The 26,888-nt window shown below is 35.8% G+C and overlaps 1 protein-coding gene across 2 annotated transcripts in view; it reads right to left on the bottom strand.

Moving 5' to 3' along the window:
• Positions 1 to 8,094: 8,094 nt before the first annotated feature.
• Positions 8,095 to 26,888, bottom strand: part of LOC128012962 (guanine nucleotide exchange factor VAV3) — a 73,358-nt gene continuing 54,564 nt past the window's right edge. Inside the window, exons 20-28 of one of the 2 annotated variants that reach the window (XM_052595574.1) lie at positions 25,592 to 25,722; positions 23,033 to 23,098; positions 22,461 to 22,495; positions 21,768 to 21,884; positions 21,212 to 21,299; positions 20,655 to 20,757; positions 16,106 to 16,186; positions 14,979 to 15,130; positions 8,095 to 11,504 (exon numbers count right to left, since the gene is read on the bottom strand). In XM_052595574.1, coding sequence (XP_052451534.1) covers positions 11,460 to 11,504; positions 14,979 to 15,130; positions 16,106 to 16,186; positions 20,655 to 20,757; positions 21,212 to 21,299; positions 21,768 to 21,884; positions 22,461 to 22,495; positions 23,033 to 23,098; positions 25,592 to 25,722 — 818 coding nt within the window. In that variant the 3' untranslated portion in view covers positions 8,095 to 11,459. The remainder of the gene's footprint in view (positions 11,505 to 14,978; positions 15,131 to 16,105; positions 16,187 to 20,654; positions 20,758 to 21,211; positions 21,300 to 21,767; positions 21,885 to 22,460; positions 22,496 to 23,032; positions 23,099 to 25,591; positions 25,723 to 26,888) is intronic. The other variant, XM_052595573.1, reaches the window with a different exon arrangement.

The following is a 26,888-nucleotide window of genomic DNA, read 5'->3' as shown; positions in this document are numbered from 1 at the left end:
ATTCTCAACTGAATCAGGAAAGAAATATGCACAGCTTCAGCACCATTAAAAATGAAAATAGTTTAAAAGTTCTAAATGTTAATGGTGGATTTGTTTCTTAAAAAAACACAGCTTTACAATTAATAAGATGTTTATTGATGGACTGGAGTGATGTGGATTACTTGTGAATTTTTGTAATGTTTTTGACAGCCTTTTGGACTCTTATTCTGACGGCACCCATTCACTGCAGGGAGGATCCATTGGTGAGCAAGGGATGTAATGCTAAATTTCTAAATCTGTTCTGATGAAGAAAAAAATTACCTACACTATAGCCTAAGGGTGAGTAAATTACTGCAAATTAGTTTTGTCTTAACCATTTTTTTTTAACACTTTAGTCTACGATAATGACAACTGCGCAAGACAACACCACTTGTTTTAATACAACAAAATGTGTAACATAAGAGACATTAAAGTAGTGCCGATAAAGTAGTTACTCAGATGAGTGGACTGATATACAGTGTTGAAATGGAAAAAGGTACACTAAGTAACTTTCTTATTTATATGATTTAATGCATATTTAAATAGTGTTTTCATTAGAGAAGAATGGTGGGCCAAACTGTTTCTACACTTGATCAGCTAAAATAGCCCAGATTACTCCAGCACAACTTCATTAAGCCACCTAGCCTCATGTGACAGATGCATACAAGTAAAAATAAAAATATTTCCTGGCATGGACGAGTCCCCGGGGCAGAGGCAGGTGTATGACTGAAGATTATTCTTGCCATTTTCCAAGTTAGTTTTACACACCTCTCCAGAATACAAAACTCTGAGATCCAAATATACAAGAAGTATATTGCTGTGTATCACTCTCTCTCTCTCTCAGTGTCTCAGAGGTACACACACACACTGACACCTTAGCAGCACTGCAAGCATATTTTCTCCGGCAGAGGGGAAATAGACTTCTTTTGCAGTATAGCCAAGATAAACTAAAGATGTAATGCATTATTTAGACCCACGGCATGCCCTTTCCAGTGGTAGATAAGCAAGAAGTGTGAACACCAGACATTGTGGATGTAATTTCAATGGATGGATGTGCACACACACACACACACACACATTCATAGTTGTGAATAACAATGTGGCTTAGGGTTAGGAACGAACGTTTTAATGCTCTTCTCATTAGAGTAACTACTTCCTGTTTTATAATCGATCTGGAAGCCATGTTTAAAGAAAGAGGTTTACAAAAACACTGGCTCTGTTGTATGTTATGTGGGTCATTTCTGTCATGTAGTGCCTTATGAAATTTAACTTTAAAATCTGAAATCGCTTGTAATTGTAAGTATTTCTAAATATATTGCTTTTTATGATGATAAAAGATAAGTGTGCTCTAGTCAGGCTCAATCATAAATCTAAATTAAATTCATTAAATCCATTGCTAATATGTGTATACAGTGTAATGTCTTAGGGCATTAAAAAAGTCTAAAAGGCTTTGGATGAATCTATGATGAATCAGCATTTCAAAAGTTTACAAATATTTTAATATGATTAATAGAAAAACTCTAAAACCAAATGAATCCTCTAAAATATATATTTTTTATTTGATTAATTTAATTTTAATTCCTAAAATATTTAATATTTTGGGTTAATGGGATATGTCTTTGGGCCAGTGTTAATTTAAAATACTTTATATATTATTAGAATGTATTTGTAATACATTTATTATTATTATTATTATTATTATTATTATTATTATTATTATTATTATCTTTCATTAACTATTGACTATCATATTCAATTTATTTATTTTATTAACCCCTTTTTTAATTGTTTTATTTTTATGTAAAGATAACAGCAGTGTATGGGGACATAACATTTTACTGCAGAATGACCCTTTAAATATCCATGCATCAAACATTCATAATTACAATATAAATTTTGTCTTTCAGCTTTGCTGCAAAAAATAAAAATAAACATAAATGTATATATATATATATATATATATATATATATATATATATATATATATATATATATATATATATATAAACAAGAGTATGAATCTCTTTTAAATGGTACATTATTGTGGATTTCAGTGCTTTTATCATCTCTATGTTACTATAAATTAGTCAGACAGTCTCTGACCATGCTCAAGGCCAAAGCAATCCTACACAACTAAAGAACGTGCTTCTATAGAAAAGAAGCATGGGTTGTTTGAGTCCATAAGAACCATTATTTTGTCCGAACTCTATGACCCACCCACAGCATGTAGACAACTACCTAGAAATTTGGGTTTTGTACATGCAAGCACCACTGATAATTTTATTTATAAATATCTTTATTCTTTTATCTTTTTATTTATTTTTAAAATTACTTTTATTATTATGGTTAAATATGACTTTCAGCAGGTTTATGTGGGACAGAGCAGTCCTTTTCATAAAGATGATTGTCTTAAGAGCAGTTAATCAAAAAGTAAAGGTCCTGTGTTGCACAAGCACAAAATCCCCTTAGTTAATCAGAGCCCCATCCGGGATCAGAGCCTCTCATCCTTCCACCTGTCCATCTCTGATCTTCTAAGACGTCCCACGACAGGGATCCACTCAGCTAATGAACATCTCACCACCGTCCCTGTAAAGCTTCTCTCCTCTCCGCCATCTCCTTTGTAGATTTGACCAAAGTTGGATCTTTACAAAGTGAAAAGTGACATTCCAGGTCGAGGACATCAAGGATGGTCAAGGTAATGAATGACCACCAGATGTCCGTTATTAGGCTAATGCAGTCCTCCCTGCTTCTCTCAGGGGGAATGGCAGCTCTCACTAGTGGAGCACACGCAGAGATACGACTAAAACTAAATGAGCTGCTGCTGCAGGCCTGTGAAAACCACCAGTCCAAATTTTATTACATATACTATCACACTTTCCCATACTACACTTGAAAGGTTTGTTATTTTAAAATGATTATTATCAGTGTTATTTTAAAACTATTTATATTGATATGTTAATTTAGCTTTTATTTGTAAATTTGTTGTTGTTTTATTTTATATATATATATATATATATATATATATATATATATATATATATATATATATATATATATATATATATATATGTATATATATATATATATATATGTTTTTTTTTTTTTTTTTTTAATTAATTTGCTGATTTGGTGCTCAAAAAACATTTCTTATTATTATCAACATTGAAAACCGTTTTGCTGCTCAATAGTTTTGTGGAAACTCTCTTTTTTTTTTGGAGTCTTGGCAGGTCTAACACATATTGAGACATTGATGAGATCACTTCTGAGTTAGCAAAAGTCTCAATTTGCTTTCCATTTAATCACTTCTGTCTGTGATAGCACCAACGCCAGATTTGCCAGCAGAACTGGCAAGAAACGTGTATTTGCTATCAGAAACTGGCTTCAGCCTTCAGAACAAGATGAAAAGATACAGATCTTACCTTTAGTCACGTTTGGCAACGTGAGGTTTTTGGCTAATACACCAGCTCTTGGCACTAAATACGAGCCATGGGGAATACAAACAGTGTAATTTCATGTGCTTCTCGTCCGCCTGCCAACACTCCCGACTGTGCAGTTGTTCTCGATGGATTTTGCATTATGCACACAGACTGATATTCAAAAGTGACAAGAAAAAAGGGAAGTGGGTTTAGTGTTTTATTCTGGGAACAACATATGGTGCAACCCGGGACATTATTATAAAAGCACGTTTTTCTCACAAATGTTGCTACTCAATGCAACCAAAAAAAATCCAAAGGTCACAGAATCTGAGCTGCAGACTTTAGCATAATCTCGTGAATATTCAATTTCAAATTTTAAAGTCTACCACCACCGTGCCTAGACATTTTGAGAGGACAGCATGAACCCAGCTGTGTTCTTGTGTGTGTTGTGAAATGAAAAGAATATTTGAGGAAAAATTAACCCCAAAATCATTATTCATAATTTTCCTTACCTTATTTCTGTGTCATTCCTTTCTTTTCTGCAACACAAAAGATTATTTTTTGAGGAACATTCGCGCTCTGCTTTTCAGTATAATAAAAGTGAATGAGAACTGAAGCTGTCAAGCTACAAAAAATGACAAAAGCACCATAAAACATGATCTTTTGAATAATAAACACAATTAAAGACTCACAGGAGCTCATACAGCAAAATAAAATGCAACCAGTTCTTTAGAATTGTATTGTTTTGTAACTCAGTTTAAAAACTTTTATAAACCTTACTCAATACAATAAAACCTTAAAATGAACTAAATTTAACTAAAAGTGCTCCTCATATGCAACACCCTTCATAAACAAAAGCAAGGGAACATATTTTTTCCTGGATGTAAACCAGTCGAACATGAGGTTTTATTTTGAATCAAGTATTTCATTAAAAACCTCCAAATGTAAGCCTGCTTACCCGAGGCCGCGATGACTTCACAGGTCTCCAGAAGTGATTGGTTGGTTTTTTATTGTCAATGTCTTGCAGCAGTGTTATGAAAAACTCTCTCTGTGGAGTTGAAGAGAATAGCTGATGCCATCATATTTCTGGATGACAAATGAAAGTGGAATACACCTGGAGGCATTCGGGAAGTGCGCGAGGGATTTGACACAGCCAGAGCGTCTGGTTCTTCAGGAACCAAATAGAAACGAGCATCTTTCCCTTCTCGTAATCGTCCTGAAAGTATAGAACTTGATCGAAATGCCTAGGAACGACAACCTCGGGGTTAAAAGCAGTATTATCACTACTTATAGATGTTTAATAGCTAATGATTAAAGATGGGGGATCAACATAGAACCGTTGTGTTTTGAATCATAAAACAGCCTATTTTACTTTCAAAATGTGAGGCATTTCTGAGTGAAAATGTATTAAACAAGAAAAAAAAATGACAATTCATCCTGACTTTAGAAATGCCTGTAAATGTTATTACCAGTCAATACTAGGTTTTGTATCCGATTTCCAGGACTCTGCAGAGCAACACATGTCAGGATCCGGTAGCAGAACAGACTGAAAGCATCTCTTTTCTCACATGCCGATACGTGAAAACTAGACATTGTAAAAGGCAGGGTGAGAGATGGCACATCCCTCCACTGAGAGCTTCAGCAGATCACTGGCAAGATTCTGCTCGCTGCAGACAGCAGTTTCCTTTAAAAAAAACCGCGGAGATGGTCTTATCTTATCGGGTTCAAGTGCCAGATAGACGCGAGACTCTGTCGGTGTGTGATACACAGAGATCTGCTTTTGATGGAGTCTGATGAATTCTATCATGCTGGAAGTCCACGTGTGTGTTGCTCAGCTCAGAGCATGCGGTATTAAATGTGTCCCGGGGACCTCGGGGTTTATTACAGTCCAATGCAGTTATATTTGTTCTCAGGTCATGCTGAAATACAGTAAATCTTGAGACAGACTGCAGAGCGTCACACCTGTAAAGCCTGGCAATGGAACAGTTTAATGATCCCTAGGTCTTCTGTTTTTTTTTTATTATTATTACCATATATGATACAGGAAAAATTCAGGAAAATACAGAGCTCATACTTAAGGAGAAGCAAGCTCTTCAGTTTTATTTAGAGGCCCAAACTAAGCAAAAATAGTTGCTGATTAAAAAAAAATGTATGCAAGTTCATGGAACTTTAACTTTAGCCCATTCTCCATAAATAAAATAAAATAAAATAATGACATTTTTTTTGAGTTTGTATTTTTTACTGATGAATAACAATTAATAAAACCGACTAAACTTTATTTATTTATTTATTTATTTTTTTAGTAGGCCTACAGTATTGTTTTGTTATTGTCTATTTATTAGGGGGGATATATGAACATATGAAATGTCACTTATTCGAGTTCACAATAAATATCATACCATTTCTTCATATTCCTTCAAACAAGTGTGACTGCTTCATTCATATACTTATTCCCAAAAAGTTTGAAAATAAGAAAGTTGTGAATGTTGCAGTGAGTTCAAAGAGCACACACCATACCATATAAGGAAAAAAGGCGGAGAATAAACAACCACAAACAACCTCATTGGTTCTCACAGCTTTTGTTGATGCAGTACTGAACTCAAATAAAAAAAGCACACAATGATAATGTCCTAACCACTCTATGAGAAAATAATTATCATAAAATAACAAAATAAGAGCTCTGTGATCTTTTGTAGCAGTAGTGATAGTAGCACACTTATAAAAACGACAAATAAAACTGATTATTGGAGTGTATTTTACAAGAAAATAATATTTAAGTCTTTATTCTCCAAGATTCTATGTTTATTGTGCATCTTTGTAATTACTTGTGAAACTGTCTTGCCATTTCTGATTGAAAATTGCTTCAAAGGAAATCCTATACGTCATATTTTTTCCAGCTATGGTGGTAAACGTATGTAATTAAGAAGTTATTGTATTTTTCTGAAGTGGCTCACAGGAAGGAAGAAAGCATTCAGATCAGTGACGTTGCTGTTAATGCTTCAGGGAACTGTATGCGGGTGTGTGGATGTGGGGTGCAGGGCTTGATATTTACACATCGGCTATGCCTTTTCCTCTGACGGCTCCCAGATGGCCACTGCTGCAAACGCTGCCCAACATGGATCTTTACCGAGACGTCTACCAGCCACTGTGGGCAAAAAGCAAATACTATGAGCTTTTACCGGCGCTCCATTATTAAAAACAATATTCTCTGCAGATCGTTGTATAATAATCAAAATACCAAGAAGGCCAAAGGTACGACTCACTCGATATGAGAAAAACACAAAAACAGGAGTGTTTCGTTAAATGTCATAGATGGTTTCATCTCGATGGAGGTGGGTATAGAAAAGCAGTGTGTTTTGTGGATAGATGTCACTTTTGATGTGGTTTAACTTGTCTTGATCTAGTTCTAGGCTTTCACAGATGAGTCTGGTTTCTGTACATTTATACCAGCAAATGAGTGTTTACCTCAGGAGCCGAGAGCGGGGGAAAAGGGGCTCGTTCATGACTATTCTGTAAATCAATCCTCATCTGCAGCTTTCTTCTGCAGGTGGGACATTGCTTTGAGGCGATAGATTGAGTCTCAGCAGACACCTCGAGTGCCTCATCACCAGCAGAATGACCCCATAGTCTTCTTCAGATCGTGTTCTCCTCATAAGCTCAAACAGATGGGGACTGCCACTGTTTTAATCTCTGTTTTACACGTACACTCTTCTAGACGTTCACTCACGTACACTCTATAAATGTTGACAGCAACTTAGTTCTCTTTTTAGCCGCATACATGAAAGTCTGCCAACCTTGAGGACTGATGCATATGAAATACAGAGGTCTCAGGAAACTTTGCATTGTGCATTAAAGATTTAGTGATTTGATGATGCACTACCTAAAACTAGAAACTCAGGTTTAATTCAACACATTTAACTGTTAATTGAAATAAGACAAAATAAAATAAAATTTAAATTTAAGATATATATATAAAAAAAATGAGAACTTGATGCAGGAACTAACTTAAAAAATGACAAACATACATAAATAAATCTGAAAAAAAAAAAAATAAGCATGTTAATGAAATAAATAATAACATGAAATTAAAAAAATATATATATATATATATATATATTTAATAAAAAAAAAAAAATATATATATATATATATATATAATGAAAACCAAAATCCATGTTAATTAAAAATATTAAACTAGGATAGTTTATAAGCAATACACTAAGACCAGAAAATCAATTTATTGTTTAATAAAACTATTACTATTAATAATGTTTTTTATTTATTGATTTATTTATTCATTGATTTATTATTTTTTGCTGAATTAATAAAATAAAAAAGTATATTACATAAAACCTAAACTAAAATAAAAGTTTATGTTCCCATTGCACATAATAAAAAAAGTTATAATAAATAACTTAAAGTTAAATAAATAACAATTTAAACAAATTGACTGAAATGAAAAGTAAATTAAACCTAAATAGTAAGATTTAAAAACAACTCAACAAATATTTTTTTTTTACATTTAAATGAACAAATGTAAAAAAAAAAAGAAAAGAAAAATTAAACTAAAATTTCGCAAAACTAATTAACCAGCCCTGACACCAACCATTTGTACGGTATCTCACTCCAAATTGTTCTACACAAAAGACTGCGAGACAAGTTTCCAAAAGAAGCAATATACATTTTATTGTAACTTCTGTACATATATACAGTTGAAGTGCGATACAGCTGCTAGGTGGCGCTGCAGGACACTCGGATTGCACTGCTACAGGTTAGGCCACTGCGGCCAGGCTTGTCTTTGGCTTAAGTGGACAACAGATCATTACCCATGAGCCCTCAGAGTACCGGCTTACTGTTACTCAAGGTCGCTTTCGTACAGTAAATATGGCTTTTTGCTAATTTAATAGCCCCAGAAATTGTTGCAAAATGCCACAAATGCAATTATTACACACACACACACACAAAAAAAAAATACTAAAACGACAGTAATGTTTAAGCATGAGACTTTTAGAGACTCTCAACACTGCAAACATTTGTTGACTTAATTGTATGCCCCTCAGTAGGACACCCTCAGCATTACACACAAAGGTTTGAAAGACATCTCGATAAAGAGTGGAGAATATGGTTATGAAGGTATGAGTGGAGAAAACATTGTGAGAGACGAAATCGAGGCAGAAACCCTTCGAGGTTAGAGATCGCTGGGTGATTAGTGGCCCACAACTCTGTGTTGAAACAGACTCTGCCTTATATAAATATATAACGATGTGTGGAAGCCTGTTAAATCCGTCCTGTCAGGCTTCATCTCTGGGGAGAGAGGAGTGGGAACAGATTACCGGTGAGAAAGCTTAGAAAACCAATTCTACCGCTCGCAGTTGGAGTGTAGGGAACTGTGCACCCAGGAGAAGACCATAATCTGCCTCGGGCACGGATTTCGCCCCAGATTTCAGTGCCAGACCAAAAATCCTCTTGAAAAAAAAAAAAAGGCAATGCTAAAGCTGACCTTTAACCTTTATAAATAAAGGGAGGGAGAGGTAGAGCCGATTTCTGACTGTGCCGTAAACAGCTGGTAAATGTGATTTTCCTAACGAGAAGTTAATCTATCTGAATCCTCTGTGACATAACAGAGCTTCCTCTCGGAGAGGAAAGAACTGATACGGCATCACAGGAAAATACTGAATCTTTAAATATCACCGGGCCTTATGCTGCCTTTAAATTGTGTCAGGATGATCGTATTTATGAGTTGAGAGTACATCAAAGTTCTTAGGTGGGAAACTTTGAGCACAGAACTGCTGATTGATAATTAATGGAACATGGTGAAAGCTACCGTAGTATTGTATTGAGCATGTTGAACGCTGACTGATTTTGTATGCATTTTAAGATAAAACTAAAACAATGAAATAATAATAATTTTAATCAGGTTTTCAAAAAAACAAAAAAGTACACACACACACAGACACAGACATTAGCAGTCATTAATTGGAGGTTTAAAAATTCATAAATACAAATGTTCCTGGATCTGAAGGCAGCATTATGATAACTGGGAAAATGCAATGATAAAAAAGGAAGCATAAGCTCGCTCATAAGATGAAGATGAGAATGAAGAGAGAGAAGCACCTGGTAATGATGCTGCCACTTAGTGGTGTTCCACTGTTCTACATTGAGACAGAGTTCACACAATGAGACGACTGATCAATACCTTATTCACATTATAAATTCATTTTAACACAGATAAAAACCTATAAATCAATAAATATTAAACTTTTTACTCTACATATAGTTTCTCATTTTTCAGAAAAAAAAAAAAAAAATCTTGAATCCTGAAGATTTTGCAATACATTATAGCTCTTTGGGAAGACGAAAAAGTAAAACAATAAAAAAGATCCATCTTTATGTTCAATCGAAGCATAACGTGAAGAAAGAACAGCCAGTTATACATGGAGACGCTTTACATTGGACTGCTTTGTAGGCACATAGGAGTGTATTTCTGTTCTCTACTGGCTTGGAGCTTTTCAGTCATTTCTTGGTATTCCTTTGAATGTCTTTCCCTGTCAAAGTCTCTTCTTGGATCACAAATAAATAAATATTCCTTTGTGAGTGCACTTTAATCTAACCATTTGAGACAAACCAGCGCTTTGACTGTTTCCTGATCCTAGAGTCTGTCACCTCAACAGTGTAAACACGCTGCAAACGTCATTTCATCACAGTTTAGAGCCAGTTCAGATTGCACACAGATCTACATGTAGCTGCAGACAGGGCTAGTGCGCTACAGCACTGAAACATCTTGAAGAATGAGTCCCAAAGGGGAAAGAAGCAGGGTGTGAAAACAGCTAATATCCCATCCAACAGCACAGGGCAATACCATATTTTGATGCAATGAAGAAATGACTTACAAACTCATGGCCAAAAATTTGGTCGGTGAGCTAATCGACTTATATCTGAAACTTTGTGTCAATTTCCCTGAATTTAATTACATTTTGAATGGAAATAAGCATTTAATTTCAGTTGTCAATTTCATAATTTAATAAAAATAATAATTTAATTATATATATATATATATATATATATATATATATATATATATATATATATATATATATATCCCAAGGTTTCTGATCCCCTGGGGGATATCAAACAGAATTATCTGGCTCATTGTTTTGCAATGTGTCAATTCTTCTTGCAAATGTATATAAATCCCCTCATTTGTTGATTGAGAAGGCACTGTCTGTGCTATCTCGCAGGATTCCTTCTGGATGGGGTGGCACAATGCTTTCGGGGCCGTGGGCTCCTGCTGAAAAAGCTGTTTACAGGCCTGTCACCGCGATCCCTTTTGTTTCCTGTCAACGTCTCGCTGCGATCTCCCCGACGATGCAGTAGCGTGCAAATCAGATAAACAGGGCATGACAATCCCACTATGTATCTCTGGAGATAAGCGTGCAACGCACAAAACAACCGGTCCTTCCTTTAAAGTGGAAATCTGAAAATAAGAGAGATTTCATCGGATAGCATCAGGGAAGAGACTGCAATCAATTACCGCAGCATACATGGCAGGGAGCTATGATCTTAATCGGAGATGAGTAGCTGGGTGGGATTGTGGGCCGTGTGTGAGAACACCTCCGGGGCAGTGCAGACACAGGGAGGGGCGTCATCAATAATAGTGCAGGTAAGGAGGACTCAGGCAAGGTCAGGACAAATATGTTTCCCCATGAGCAGACAAACTGCCACACGCACACAGAAATAGCTCGCGGCGTAACCTCAGTCCGATTCTGGCATTCCGTCTCAGACCCAGATTCATCCGCGACGCTCCATCCAGGCACCCGGAAGGGTCTTTTAAAATGCGGTCTGGGGTTGTGTTGGATAATCTGCTCCCTGAGAGACAGTCGTTCATCTATCAAACCCCATGCATGTCCTCCAGGATAGACAAACAAGACACAGAGAGAGCGGCCGATCGCTTGCCCTTTTTCTGACTCAGTCTGTCTGCTTTTTTCCCCTCTGTTTCCTATCTCTTGTGCGCAATCGCTGAGCCGTTCATTCCTCGCCTTCTTCTACGTACGTGGAGGGGAACCAGCCCACCTGTGGATGAGACAGAACAGAAGGAATGAGTGATTAGAGGAGAAGGTTGCGGGGGGTATTACAGGGGATTTGCGTCACTTCATTGCCTGGATAACCTTGAGGATGCGCCTGCTGCAAGAGGATGGGAGGAGGGTCGGCACTGGATTGTTTAAGCGTTTCCAGTGGCTGCACACTGGCCTGAGCAATAATATCCAGCAGGACAGTATGACAGAGCTGTTTTTCTTTGATCGGCCAAATCAAGGAGGGAGAGAGAGGAAGATGGAGCGAAGGAAACTATGTTATAGATTCTTGTCCTGTTCCTGCTATGGTCTATGTCAGCCTAAATAGGTGTCATGCTAAATTTCTCACTTAAAATGCAAAACTGACAATGATATATATATAAAGATATAGACACACACACACACACACATATATATATATATATATATATATATATATATATATATATATATATATATATATATATATATATATATATATATATATATATACAGTATATATATATATATATGTATGTATGTATGTATGTATATGAAGTATGAGTTTATTTGCAAAAGGAGATAACATTTTAAAAATCATGTTTTTTGTTATGTTATCATGTTTTTATAATGTTTTATTTTTGTTGTTTACTGATTTGAATGAGAATTGGAATACACAATGAAAAAATTTTATTTTTGAAAATTGTTAAAAAGGGAGTTATCGGTTTCTGCAAACTAACTCTAAATATAATATATATATAAATATATATATATATATATATATATATATATATATTAAATAATATTACTTGCTAAAGCAATATTATTAATAATACAGAGAAATTGTTTAAGTCATATCAACAATATATATATATATATATATATATATATATATATATATATATATATATATATATTTTTTTTTTTTTTTTTTTTTTTTTTTTTTTTATTGTTAGATACAATTTTAACTGCTTTTATTGTATTATTATTTACTTTTGAAATATTATTAAAATGTAATATATATATCATTATTTATATATAAATGCACCTAAAAATATTCCAAGACTATCATTGGTCATTTTGCCAAATCAGCTAAATCTATATTAGTAGCTGGATTAGTAACAATAGCATATTATAAAATATAAAGTCAGCATAATTAGCTAAACAATGTAGAATACTGTACATCAAACCAAACATATATTAAATCAACTAATGGGTCCATTCTTATTGTTGAGCCCTGCATTTGATATTCAAAATACTATATATATGTGAAGCTGGAATTTGAACCTATTAGATTTTACTTTAGGTCGGACCGTCCATCACCAGGCAACAAAAATAGAAACCAAGCATCCATCAAAACATAATTTCAAACACCACTCTTGACAATCACAGCTGGTTAGGACAAAACGCAGATTAACAAGGGAGAGATGTGATTTATTGGTTGACGTTTTATCGTGTCACACCTCGCTCACGCACACGGAGGCAACACATGAATACAAAAGCCACAAAGGCAGTTCTGTCCATTTCTGAAGGAGGCAGGGGAACCGTTCAAAGCACTGATCCCAAAATCTATTACTGGCATCCATAAAACAGCCCTGAACGTTTTATTCACTAAATTACACTTACAGCCTCCCTGATGAAACCATTATAAGACGGCTCAAGAGGCTCAAAAAAACATTTGACAGTCCGATGCGCTTTGAGTACAAATAAGATTTTGGGCTCAGTATGAAATAATGCAGCTTAATTTCAGAGCGATGCCACATTTTCTGTGCGCTTTCAGTTTTCTGTCATTCTTAGCAGGACGTCTGTCTTCTCAAACAGAGAAGAGAAGCATGATATGAACAGACAGTACTTTTTACATTTATTTACAGTAAGCAGCTGTTCTGTGACTGTGCACTGAAAGCACTTTCTATTTTAAAATAGACATTATACATTATATTGTATTTACATATTTAAAAACATTTAAATATACCTTAATTAAATATTAAATCTGTTGAATTAATATTGTAAAGCTAATTATATTTAGCAATTCACAAGATGTACCGAAATGTGAAATATTGTATCCCTGACCTTCTGTTTCCAATGTGACAAATGAATTGGAAGTAAAACATTTATCATTTTAACCATTAAAAACAATTGTGGGTGGTAAGATTTTTGATATTTTTTTCAAAGTAGTCTCTTATGCTTTAATCGTTTATTTGATATTTGTTCAAAAATAAAGTAAGAATTGTAATATTGTAAATATTATTACAGTTGAAATGTTCTTTTTTATATATCTTTTATAATGTAATTTATTCCTGTGATACAACGCAGAATTTTCTGCAAAATTACTCCAGTCTTCAGTCACATGATTATTGAGGAATCATTCTAATATGCTGATTGCTGCTCAAGTAACATTTCTTATTATTATTCATGTTGAAAAGAGTTGTGCTGCTTAGTATTTTTGAGGAAACTGGATAGATGATAACTAGCTTGAGCACATTAACAAATAGAAAGTTTCAAAGAACAGCATTTATTTGCTATAAAAATATTTTGTGACATTATAAAATGTCTTTACTGTCAATTTTAGTCAATTTAATGCATCCATGCTGAATAAAAGCATTAATTTCTTAAAAAAAAAAAAAAAAATCTGTAGTGTATTACCTAAGAAATAAGGAGTACCGTATTTTCCGGACTATAAGTTGCACTTTTTTTCATAGTTTGGCTGGTCCTGCGACTTATTCATCAAAATTAATTTGACATGAACCAAGAGAAATGAACCGAAAGAAATTAACTAAAAAAATAAAATTATATTTTTAATTAGAAATTAAAAAATATTACCGTCTACAGCCACCAGAGGGCGCTGAAAACAGAGCGCCCTCTCGCGGCTGTAAACAGTAATGTTTTCTCTTGGTGCTTGGTTCTAAATAAATCCGACTTGTAGTCCGGTGCGACTTATATATGTTTTTTCCTTGTCATGACGTATTTTTGGACTGATGCGACTTATACTCAGGTGCGACTTATAGTCCGGAAAATACAGTATTTTATTTTTAGATTTCATTTTTTTATTTTTTTTATTTACTTTAAAATGCAAAAAGCTTTGGCAACACTTAAGTATAGGGTCCAATTCTCACTAACAAATAGTTGCTTATTAGCATGTCTATTATTAACATAATACCAGTATATAAGTGCTTATAAAGTACATATAACGGATGACATCCATAATCCTACCCAATACCCTAAACTTAACAACTACCTTATAAACTAATAATAAGTAGCAAATTAGGAGTTAATTGAGACAAAAGTCATAGTTAATGGTTAGTTAATAGTGAGAATTGGACCTTAAAAAAAAATGTGACCAAAGTTTTTCTCAGTGACGATTATACGATACGATCAACTAAACATGCCATAACATAACACATCTATGATTGTTTAATATGCGTCACATACTATTTATGCAGTGTATAATATGCAGTATGCAGTAAGCTAATATGCATCCTATTAGAAACACACTCACCCGTCCACTGACTTCACCCTTCCACCAGCCTTTGGCTCCAGTTTTGCTGTAGATCTTCACCACATCACCCTCCTGCAGAGACAGTTCCCGCATGTCCCGAGAGCAGAAGTCGTAGCGGGCGATCGCCACACCCATCACCTTAGGAGCGAACACTGTAGAGACAAGAAAAAAAGAGTGAAGCAAACATCACAGGACATAAAAAGGAAGATGAGAATCGGACGAAATTAACCAGACAAACAAAGAGAGGATGGATGCAGTGGAGTCAGGCTGCACTGTCTCCCTAAGGACTCTTGTAATCACCGCACTCCTTCATGTGTTTGCCTGCCTTAGCACATCCACTCTAAATAAATGATTCTCGTGAATCTGGGACGGGTCCAATCACAGCTGAAGTGGCTGTTTTGATTATGTCTTGAGATGTGTCAACAGCATAATCTGCTGGGTTAATTACATTTCAGACGACTTTTCCCTCAAAAACACATCATGTTCCTTCTAGCAGCTCACTGACGTTTTGTTGGACCCGTTTGACGGGTTTCTTTCTAAATGCGGTGGGCTGAGGGAAATTCGTGGTGGCGGATTCAAATGAGCCTTTGTTTTATCGGACTTCAGAGGCTCTGAGGACTTTGTGAACGGCAGCCAGAGAAGCTAGGCCTCCCGCCAGACGTGTGTTGATGAGATCCGCCTCGGTGCCAGGACGCTTTCTCTTCAGCTGTTTTAAAATGAGCAAGACTTGTACAGACAGAGAACTGACTGCCAGTTAGCTTCCGTCATGCTCAAAGTGAGAAGTTTGTAAAGGAGAGAGAGAGATGTCACAAAGTTAGCCAGACTTCTTCCTTTTCATCACGGCTCCCCTGACAAAAAAACGCCCGTAATGACGGATCTAATAAGCTAACTGCCTGAAATGAGATAATGATGAGTCCTACTGTCATTCAGTCAGTATCGTGTGGCTGACAAAGGACATATGCGTTAGAGAAGATGATAGCGGCTGTGAGATGATCTATAAACAGACACGCACAATGAGATGGGAGGCGGGGTTAAATGCAGGGGGTGGTGTATATACATGGCAGCCTCAGATCTCCTGCGACCTTGACAAAACGACACCAATGGACAAAGAAAACGTGTACCTGTACCTGACCAGAATGGGGCGGTAGAGGGGGGGACAAAGCTGTAGCCGGCGGGAGTTAGAAAAGACAGCCCGCAGAGCAACGGGGCTGAGGTGGGCGGAGGCATGGGCGTGGTGGGGCGAGGCGGAGTGAGGTAAGGGTGGGGGCAAGGGTAAAGAGAAGAAAAGCAAAAGAAAAAGCATGTTTAAGTCAAATGCCACATTTGCAAGCAAACAGAGCATATTGTAAACAAATGCTAACTTCTTGCACCAGCACTTGCCCTTGCCTTGTTTAGACTGTCAGTCCAAATCAGATCGTACTTGTTTTTTTGTTTTTTATTTGAGCGTAAAGATGCATGATTAATTGTTAAAAGATGGCAATCTTGATTCGAACTACCACACAATATTATTCCAAAATACAAACATTCAAAGAAGTACTTGAAGGAAGGTGTATAGTTTATAGATTAAAAAAAAATTCAATCAACAGTTGATGCTTTAAATAAAGATTATATTGATACGCTATTGCACCAGTAGGTGGACTGTTAAAAAATGCATTTGTCATTAAATCATTCGTCCAGTAATGACACAAGTGAAGTGTTTATGTCTGAGTCATTGAATCTTTCATTCAATCATGTTTTTTAATAATGCATTCAAATGAATTACCGTATTTTCTGCACTATAAGGCGCACCGGATTATAAGGCGCATAGAATAGAAGAAACTGCACACAAATGTTTGATTGGGTTTGCGTAATGCATCCACTAGATGGAGCTGTGCTGAAGTGAAAGTCAACATTTTGACAGGCGCACTGTAATTTTTTTTTTGAAAATTAAAGGCTTTTATGTGTGCCTTATAGTGCAGAAAACACGGTATATATTACCGACAACAGAACAAAATAACTTACTAATAATTTACTATAGGGTTTGGCAAAATGTTAATTGCTGCAGTCTGTTTAAAAAAAAAGAAAAAAAAAGAAAACAGACTGCAGCAATTAACATTTTGCCAAACCCTGTAGTAAATTATTAGTAAGTTATTTTGTTCTGTTGTCCATTCAGAATCATGGGAGAATCAAGATTTATCTACTGTAAATAAAAAATAACATGAAACCTCTTTGAATATTGAGACTGATGGCCAGAGCGGAGAATAAAGCAGCACCAAATCTGTTCTAAACACTTGCAATACACAATGTGGGCATTCAATTATTTAAATCAGATCCCAATTGGAAACAGAAATAATCAGATTTTAAATGACAGTGTGAACATCTTCAACATTTGTGCCGTTGTCTAATAAGGCACTGCAGTTTAGCGAGGTGGCTGCATACTATCAAGCTGTAAGACAATATCTGTATTGCTATGATGCTGTTGTTGTTGTTTTTTGGTGTGGGCACTGGGCATACCAACACAACGTAATTTTCCTAGAAACCATTGCAGACGTTTCAGAAAACGAAAGAGCACCACAAATCAGTTGCGATACACAATGTAGATATTTCATTATTTTGATCAGATTCCGATCAGATACTGAAATATACAGATCTGGAAAGACGTTGTGAACACAGCCTAAGAGATTCCCACCAGTAGAACACAAATGTCAGCTCTGGAATATGTCTATTCATATCCCGTTCCGCAGAGAACTATCGGTAAGGTTGGTGTTTACTAAAACTCCAGGAGCGTCTGTGCTCGACTGTGGCAGTGAAGCGAGTTCCCCTTGCCATCTGATGCTCCATCTGACCGGCTCGGCCCAGAGCGTCATGGACCTCCAGTGTGTCAGGAACACAATATGTTTGGAGGCAGTGTAACTCAGTATAACTAACAACACGTCAATGAACATTGAACAATATGATAATTAGGAGTGTATATGGAGCGTCAGGCTTAACTCATGTTTTAGCATGTGTTCCTGGCCTACTTTTTAAAAGGTTCCACATTTTTGGAGCATAATGACTAAAAAATAGCACCTCTAGAGCAATTTTAATTTAATAAAAATAGCGCAAAAATAATAATAATTTCATAGGTGGAGCTTCCCTTAAAACAATGACTGTTGTTTTTTTCTTTGAAATAATGTGGACTATGGAACATCCAAAGTAAGATATAAAAACATATTAAGAATTTTAATTGGGTCAATTTTAAATTCATGATTGATTTTCCTATTCCTGTAATTTTCCTCTTGACTCGTCTGTTTGTTCTCTAGCAAGCGGTTCAACTCTGACTGGGTTCAGAAGCATCTCATGTCTTTCTTAAACACCTGTTCAAAGTTTTGAAGGGACAACCCAAGCTGAGGCTAACCGAGCTCATGAATTTATGCAGGAGCACATGCTGTGTGTCTCCAAAAGGCCTCGTCTCTGACCACTACCCAACCTGTGATGTCCGAGCCGCTAACGCGCACTTGAGATTCCACCCACGTCACTCCGGGAGAACCAAACACCCATCCGCCCACTACCCTGCAAACTCTGCCAGACTCAAACCTCCTGTCTACAGCACATCGTTATCCATAACGTAAATATTCAAGGTTATGGATTTGCCGTCCAACCCGCGTGCCTCGCTTCACATTCGATGGAATATAAGTAGAAACGCATCAGAGCTGACAGCATCTCCAGCGCTGGCTGGATATAAATAAAAATGAGGAAGGAAGGGGCAACCATCAAGCAATTTGTTCTCCCTTCACCTGCGAATTAAAGCCACGGTTATTTCTGTGTCCAACAGGAACATTTGAGGTCACACTGTACAGACTGCTTCCGTTCTGCAATGCTGATTTTTTTTCTCTTGCTATACGCTGCCTACGCAGGTTCAAGTTTACACTTAAGAGTAGATGCCCCTGATGCTCTGTATGTGGTGTTCCCCGTCTGCTAGCATGGTTTAAAGGTCTCGTGCAGAGGTTTACATGAAAGACTTGTGTGCTTCTGGCAGTCTTCTCAAAAACAATTGCATGGAATTTGCATTTATTGGCATATAAGCAGACACTGAGATGTAAAAAGAAATTAAAAGAAGCTGTGCTGCATGGAAATGGACCTTGGAGAAACAAGGAGAAAAAAACAGCAGCAATGCATACTGGGAGAACCATTCATTGGTTAGAGTTGCTTTGTTAAAGCAGTGAAGTGTTTGAGTGACGTCCCCCCAGCTTCTCAATCTGCCAACATTTCCCAATTGCGACGGGGCCCTCGCTGTGACATATGGAGCTACAATAAAATCTCATCTAAGCACTGATTGTAATGCGCCATAAACTCTCAGATCAGGCTGTAAGCACAGCTCAGTAGTTCAGGGTTTTACTAATAGCCCATGTTTGAGGTTTTTAACTCGTTCCTCTCCCATAACTGGAGAACAACAGAGGTCTCTAAGGAGCTTTTTATTATCACAAAGCCATGAACAGACAGAAGATGTCTTAAACTTCTTTGGACAGAATCAGCTGACGTGAATGTTTAGCTAATGCTGCAAGCATATAAATCCAGTGTTTAACTCAAAAAGGAGTCCTACAGACTTTTCATTTATGCTTATGTATATAAACAATGTATAATTCACTAAAATATATTACTTTTTATATTATAAAATATATTACTTTTTCTCCCTCTTCAAATTTCATCACATGGGGAATTATTTCAAATAAAAATTAAGAAAATAATCAAAAAGTATGGGGTAGGGTTAGGGTTGGTGTAGAGAGGGCTTATACTGTCCCAATATGGTAGCATCCATTTAATTATTTGAATTAAATTTGTAATTTACACTCAATACCTTATTTTTACATACTGTTTTATAATGTACTACAATACTGAGGTGCAGATAATTGCCTCTATTTGCGATAAGAAGCATAAATAGCAAAAAGTACCGCTATTTTAGTGTAAATAGAATCGTGCTATTTGCACTTAAATAGCATTACTAAGAGAATACTGCAATTTGCACTTAGTGTAAATATTGCTTAGTGCAAACAGCCACTACCATATTATAGATAGATAGATAGATAGATAGATAGATAGATAGATAGATAGATAGATAGATAGATAGATAGATAGATAGATAGATAGATAGATGGCATAAATAGGGCATATAAATCTCATTTGTTATGACCTCAAGATTGAGAAACTCTGCTATTTCCTTGTGACATTTATGTTACAACACGTATTTGCATTCTGACATCTCTGAAACATAAAATGTGAAATCAAAGCAGGAATCAAGCATACTTAGAAGTATTTGTGCTCATACTAGTTCATGTTCAACTCATGAATTGTACCTTCTGGTTAGGAAAAACACTAAGAGAAATCATATTGCTAAACATCAAGACACCTGAGAACACGAGTGAAGATCTTGTCTCAAATCCGCATCAAAGAGCTCAAAGACTTTCAGTGAAGAAACACTGCTACCATAGCAACTGCCCTGGTGACCATAGCTACTGTCCATCACAACAATATCACGTGTTTTGAACTATTGAACACAAAATCAAGAACATCATAAATCACTGTTTATACTCGAACTAAGATTAAACAAACACCCTGAGGCTTTTGTGATAAATATAACAAGCGCATGTTTTGTTATTTCGGAGTTGTTCGTGTGAATCTGCAACTAGCAATCTCTGTTTTTGTGAGCAGGGTACGTACTGTTGGCTCCATTCTCCGGCTCTCGGTAGGCGAACTGCAGCGTGGTATCAAGTGTCCTGAATCCTTCCCGCAGAGAGTTATGTTTGTAATACTCGATCAGCTCCTGCATTAAACAAACCCATACGCTCAACATTTTGTCAGTTCGCATAAAAGGGTAAATATCTACAGCCATTAAAAGGGAAAATAAAAAATAAATATATGAACGGATTCAATATGACTCCAGCATTCGCAATCCAATAATGTTATTTAACTGGCATTTGCGAGATCGAATCTAAAAGCGCTTTCAAAAAGAAGCTGACAAAAGACATTTGATTTTTCTGCAGAATAGAGACATTAAGCAGCGTGGTTTCCTAATGCCCTTTAGAAGGCAAACAGATGACAAAACAAAAGGCATCATAGAAATGATACAAAGAGATTCCAAACCTAATAAGCCGGTATAATGCAAACATTTATCTTTATTGCTCTGACCTTAAAAACATATGAGCGTAACATTTACTTTTCACTCTATATGATAAAGACGTTTTAATAATATTCTGGCACAAAACATTAGCACTTACTAAAATGCTTCTGAACTTCCTGTTTTCTGCAATGTGGAAGAGTCCGTCCTTTGTTAAGATCTTGATGTGTTTCACGTCGTTGTTGTACCTGTGGGCCATGAATAAATGATGAGAGTAATTTTCTGGTGATCATTGCGATCGATGCAGCCTATCCCCTATGGGGAGCTGCCATAGTAATGCATGGGGCAAAGAGCTATTCATGCAGGGAGAAGGGGTCGATAGCGAGGGGTGGGGCGTCTCCATTAGTCCTTGGATTAAAAGTTACGAGCTCACATTTTTTAGAGAGAAAGAGCACAGGACCATCTAAAATCACTGGGGGAAAAAAATGCAATCTCACGTAGCAGCTTTTGACTTTAGGCCTTGCGCTTGAACACACACCCCATAGAGTTGTTCTACTGTCGTCTGGCTTTTGTTGTTGTTGTTAATTATTAATATTGTCGCAGGCGGAATATTGCTCTTATGAAACTTTTTCTCAAATCACCCATACTACTTTTTACTAATTATTTGTTGTTTCTAATTACATGGTGACATAACCAAGTGTGCAGTTCTAACTCACTTGATGCTGATGGCATATTCGTTAAACTCTCGGCTTCTGTGACGGACCAGGTACGTGCTGCTCGTCCTGTTGAGCAGTGCTTCCTCTGCCTGCAGCCTCTCCATCGGGCCTGCAAACCTGAACGAAAGGTCAGAGGTCAGAGGTCAGAGGTCAGAAGTGAAGACGTGATGGGCAATATATGAGGTTAATAGCTAACGCAATTATAGTGCTGACCTGAGGTTGCACCCAAAATGTCACATGTATTCACATTAAAAGAGAATGGGTATTTTTCACATAAGAGCAATATATATATATATATATATATATATATATATATATATATATATATATATATATATATATATATATATTTTTTTTTTTTTTTTTTTTTTTTTTTTATGGGGTAAGTGTGAAAATACAGTTTACAAATTTTATGGTAGTAGAAATCCTTTATGGATTTAATTTATATTAATATTATTTGTGTTATGAATTTAATTTATATTAAAATTTATAGCAAGACATTTGTATATTTGGTGAGATTCTCAGTTTTATTGAATTATAATTATATACTGTATTTAATTACATATATAACATACAGAAATGCAATGTATTTATATTATAATGAAGTATTAGATTAATATTAGAAAAAATAAATAAATAAATAAAAAAAGGTAGATGGCAATAGTATTCTGGTAGTGAGAATAAAGATCATACCAAGGCTGAGAAGAGTAGTCAACAGGTTTGGGCACCTAAAAAATAAAAAGGGGATAAATAAAGAGGTGAGAAATGGGATTAAATAAAGAAAGTAGAGCACACATATGTGCGCTTTTGTTCTTGAAATTTCACTCAACCTGATTTTCATTCAGTATTTTTAACTCACATCTCGACAATGCAGCTCATATTAGCGCTAAAATCTGCCCCAGTTACTGTATCTTTTTACAACCACAACTTTCTCATAAAGATAACCTTGCATATTTTTTTTCTTAAAATGACTTGAACATAATTATGATTGTAAATCTTCTTGCAGATAATAGCAGGGCATGTGGACAGAATGTGATAACACGCTATTCACCACATAGACCAGTGTTGCAGTAAATAAACACACAATCACCCACAATACATCTGTCATTCAAAGACAGCCCTGAAGTCGTGCTTGCATTCCTAAACCATTTGAAAACAACATGCACACAAGGACATGTCTACCTTGCCTTGATCATATTTGTTTTGTTTGGCAGAGAATAGAGAATCGTTTTAGCATTATAATATAATCTTGTATTTGTACTCACACATGGGCATGGCTTCACTGCGTCGCTTGGAAAGAAGCCAACCTCCTTAGTTGCCAGGACTCTACCCTGAAACCATGGCAGATAATTACATTACGTTCAGCTGGGCAACTCCTCCTCAATAATTCAGTAACAATTAGTACTTAACACGACACGCAACAAATTTACAGCCGAGAGTTCATCAGAGCTGAAAAAGTCTTAGGAGAATACACCAGGAATACCAGAAGAATGAGGAAACAATATGATGCATCCAGCAGTCAGTTTTTAATGATTTATTATTTAGTTTAAAAAAGAAAAAGATGAAGAGAATCCTAATTTGAATACTATCCATTCTAAATAGTATATAAATAGTATTGTTTTGGATGTTTGTTTTTCTTTGTTTTGTTTTTTTAATTGCATTTGTAAGGAACGTTATGCTGTCGCTGAATAGTTTTATCAAAAATGAAAATTTGCTGAAAATTTAATCCGACTCTAGATGTAGATGAATTTGTTTCTTTATTAGAACAGCATTTTATCATTTTATCATTTGTTCAAAAAATTGATCCTGCAGTGAATGGGTGCCGTCAGAGTGAGGGTCTGAACAGCTGATAAAAACATCACAATAATCCACATGACAAGTACATAAATTAACATCTTGCTTGCAGATTATTGTGTTGTTTTTATCAGCAGTTTAAACTCTCATTCTGACGGCACCCATTCACTGCAGAGGACCCACTTTGATGTGATGTAATGCTACATTTCTCCAAATCTGCTCTGATGAAGAAACAAATTCATCTACAACTTAAATGGGGTGAATTATTCCATTAGATAATTGAAATTTAAGGTGATAGATTTAGAAGGTAGATGTTAACCTGCAAAAAGCATGTCAAAATTCTATTTATTAAATCGATAGTACATTGAAAATCAGATACACTTAATGCAATCTGCATGTTTATCTAATTGACAAATAATTTATATACAGCTACTTCTAAAAATAAAATGATCGTCCCGTCACCGATAAAACAACAATTGATGGTTCTCCAGCCCATGGTGCCAGTAAATTTCAGATCTTTCTCCTCCTCCTCAGACGTTCTTTCAGGGAGACGTAGAAAGTGCATTTCTCTCTCATCTACCTTTTCCTTAAACAAATTTGATTTGTAAGTGGATCCTTAAGCAAACCCTCCCACCCCCAACCCCAATGCATTTAGTGCATTGACATTTTATGAGCACCACACGATGCCGCCCCACTATTGGTTGTTGCTCAGATAAGGGCCTAATAATGATTAAACTCATAACCCTGTTAGATCAAACAGATGGCAACCAAAGGCCTAAATGAAATTACATTGAGTGATTGCGTTTGTCTAGGCACCAGAGCGGTAATAATTGTCTCCGGGTTACCAGGGCTCTGATCGTCCTTTGCTCCGTCCAGAGCTGCCGCGGGACGCCAGATATTATGAGGTCTCAGGTGACACGAGCGGGTGTAATTTTGCATGAGTTCAAATTGAATAAATCCATTTCCGGGTGCATGGGACAGCTGGGCGTTCAGAGCCTGCAGCGGACGGCGGTCTTAGAATGAGGCAGAACGAGATTAACATGTTAAAACAGGGCTGTGGAGAAGCGTCCTGGACAGCTGGACTCGTATGATGGAGAGGGATGTAGGGGCATTCGAGTGTGTGCCAGGCTCTGCCAATTCTCTTGGTCTCTGGACAATCATTGGCTGCTTTCCTCATTTCCTTGGCGCGTAAATAACCAGAGCAAGAGGAGTGGGCATTAAGATGGACTGCAATGGCTTTTGTGTCCCATCCCAGAAGGACATTTGATTGCTCAAAAGTTGCACTTTTCATAGTTCAAGAAAGATAATCCCTCAATTGTTTCAACTTTGTCTCAGGTGTGCCTCCTTAAGAGTATAAAATGTTGACTCATACAAATGAGACAGAGATTAAACTATTTGTAGAATTTGATAGGACGTGCTCAATTAATTTAGTTTATTCTTGTAAATCTGTGCAATAGTTTGTGACACTGGAGACTTGTCTTATATATATATTGGTTAATTTACCAGGAAGAGAAGAACTGTAAACTAAATGCATATCTGCTAAAGGTTAAGGAGCACAATAGGACAAAAAGACACTTACGTATATGTTGTGGTTTACAGGAAAAAGATTAGCATTGTTCTCCAAGAAAGAGTTAATCATTACTCTGAATCTACTTCTGTGATTTTCTTTAGTGTGGCTCATGCCAGAGAACTGCATGTGCACCAACACCTCCGATCAAATGACAATGTGACAAATGAAATCTGTCATCAAGCGCGTGTCTGCTCTCTGGGCGTTGTGCTGGTCCGTGTTGTTTTTGTATGGCTATGAAACCTAGCTCACGTGAGCTTTCTTGTGTTGACAAAGGGTTGGATTAGTTAGCATTTCACAGCGAGTCACGCTTAGCAAAGCATAACAACACAGCCGCTCGGCCTTTGCCACAAACACGAGAGGCAATCAATTAGCAGCTGAATGCATGCTAGCGTTATTCCTGCAGGGCTGTATGAATCGAAATGTTTATGAGGAGCGAGTTTAAGATGTAAAACTCTCTCACCTTCCACCAACTGCTACGGATGTTTGCCTCCATCACCTCGATGACATCACCAACCTGGATGTTGAGAGGTGGGCCACAGAGGGGGCTTGGAACCCCATAGTAATTACGGATGACCGTCATCTTAGGGAGACCTAAAAAAGGTAAAAAAGTTAAAATAGTGTGTGTGTGTGTATTTGTGTGTTCAACTATATCGCCAACAAGCATGCTGAACTTTGACAGAGTGTCATTACTGCATGTTTTGACACTCTGCCACATAAAGAACAGGTTTATGTACTGTACGTGACGCTGTGATCATAAATCACAGGTGACAGCAGAATCACGTCAATCCATCATAAAAATGTCAGCAAGCTCATGTTTTGTCTCGAAAGTTCATGCAGTCATGCATGCAGGGCATTCATGCAGACATACTGCTCCACAACCTCCTGAACCTAGCATTCAAATCACTGCTGGCCTTGTTTGCACCATTACTTGATCATTTTAATGAATGAAATTTAATTGTTTAATATATATAAACAATTAAATAGATTAAGCTTATATCTAGCATATAAAATTAATTAAATATAAAACAAAAATATCTGTGTTTATAAAATAATCAAAATGTATGGTATCAAATAGCATATAAAGTAAGTTTACTCAAATAAAACAAAAGAATAAATTATAAATTGAAGCTAAATAGAAAAATAATAAACTAAGAAATAACAAAAGCACACAATAGAATTACTCAAATTTAAACTAAAATTAAATATTAAATAGGAATATTAAATATATTAAAATAACATTTGAAAATAAGTTACAAGCTATGTAAGAAATAGGTTCAAGCTGTACTACAAGTACTACAATTTGTAAAGTTAAACTGAAAGAAATATAAATTCAAGCTAAATAAATATATTAAACAAGCAAAATATAATAAAAAAGCAGCACAGAATTACTAATAACTTTAACTAAAATTCTAAATAAGAATTAAAATAATTAAAATTAGAGCTAATTCAAATTATTAATAAAAAGTCAATAATATTAACAGGTATGCAGCATCAAACTTGCATTCAAAACCCTTGCTTTTGCTATTTAGTGTCTACGCCTTTGTGAATCATATACTAAAAACAAAATAAATTCAAGTTAAGGTAATACAATTATTTAATTAAAACTGAAAAATAAACACAAGTTGAAAGTAACCAGATTTTTTTTTTTTATAAAAAAAAAAAAAAAAAAAAAAACTGAATACGTATATATATATATATATATATATATATATATATATATATATATATACAGTATAAAAGCACATTCAAAAAATGTA

Source organism: Carassius gibelio, chromosome B24 (genome assembly GCF_023724105.1).
Source record: "Carassius gibelio isolate Cgi1373 ecotype wild population from Czech Republic chromosome B24, carGib1.2-hapl.c, whole genome shotgun sequence".
In the NCBI taxonomy this organism is placed as follows: domain Eukaryota; kingdom Metazoa; phylum Chordata; class Actinopteri; order Cypriniformes; family Cyprinidae; genus Carassius; species Carassius gibelio.
The sequence above is the reverse complement of the archived record's forward strand: the minus strand, read 5'-3'. Positions and strand labels throughout refer to the sequence as shown.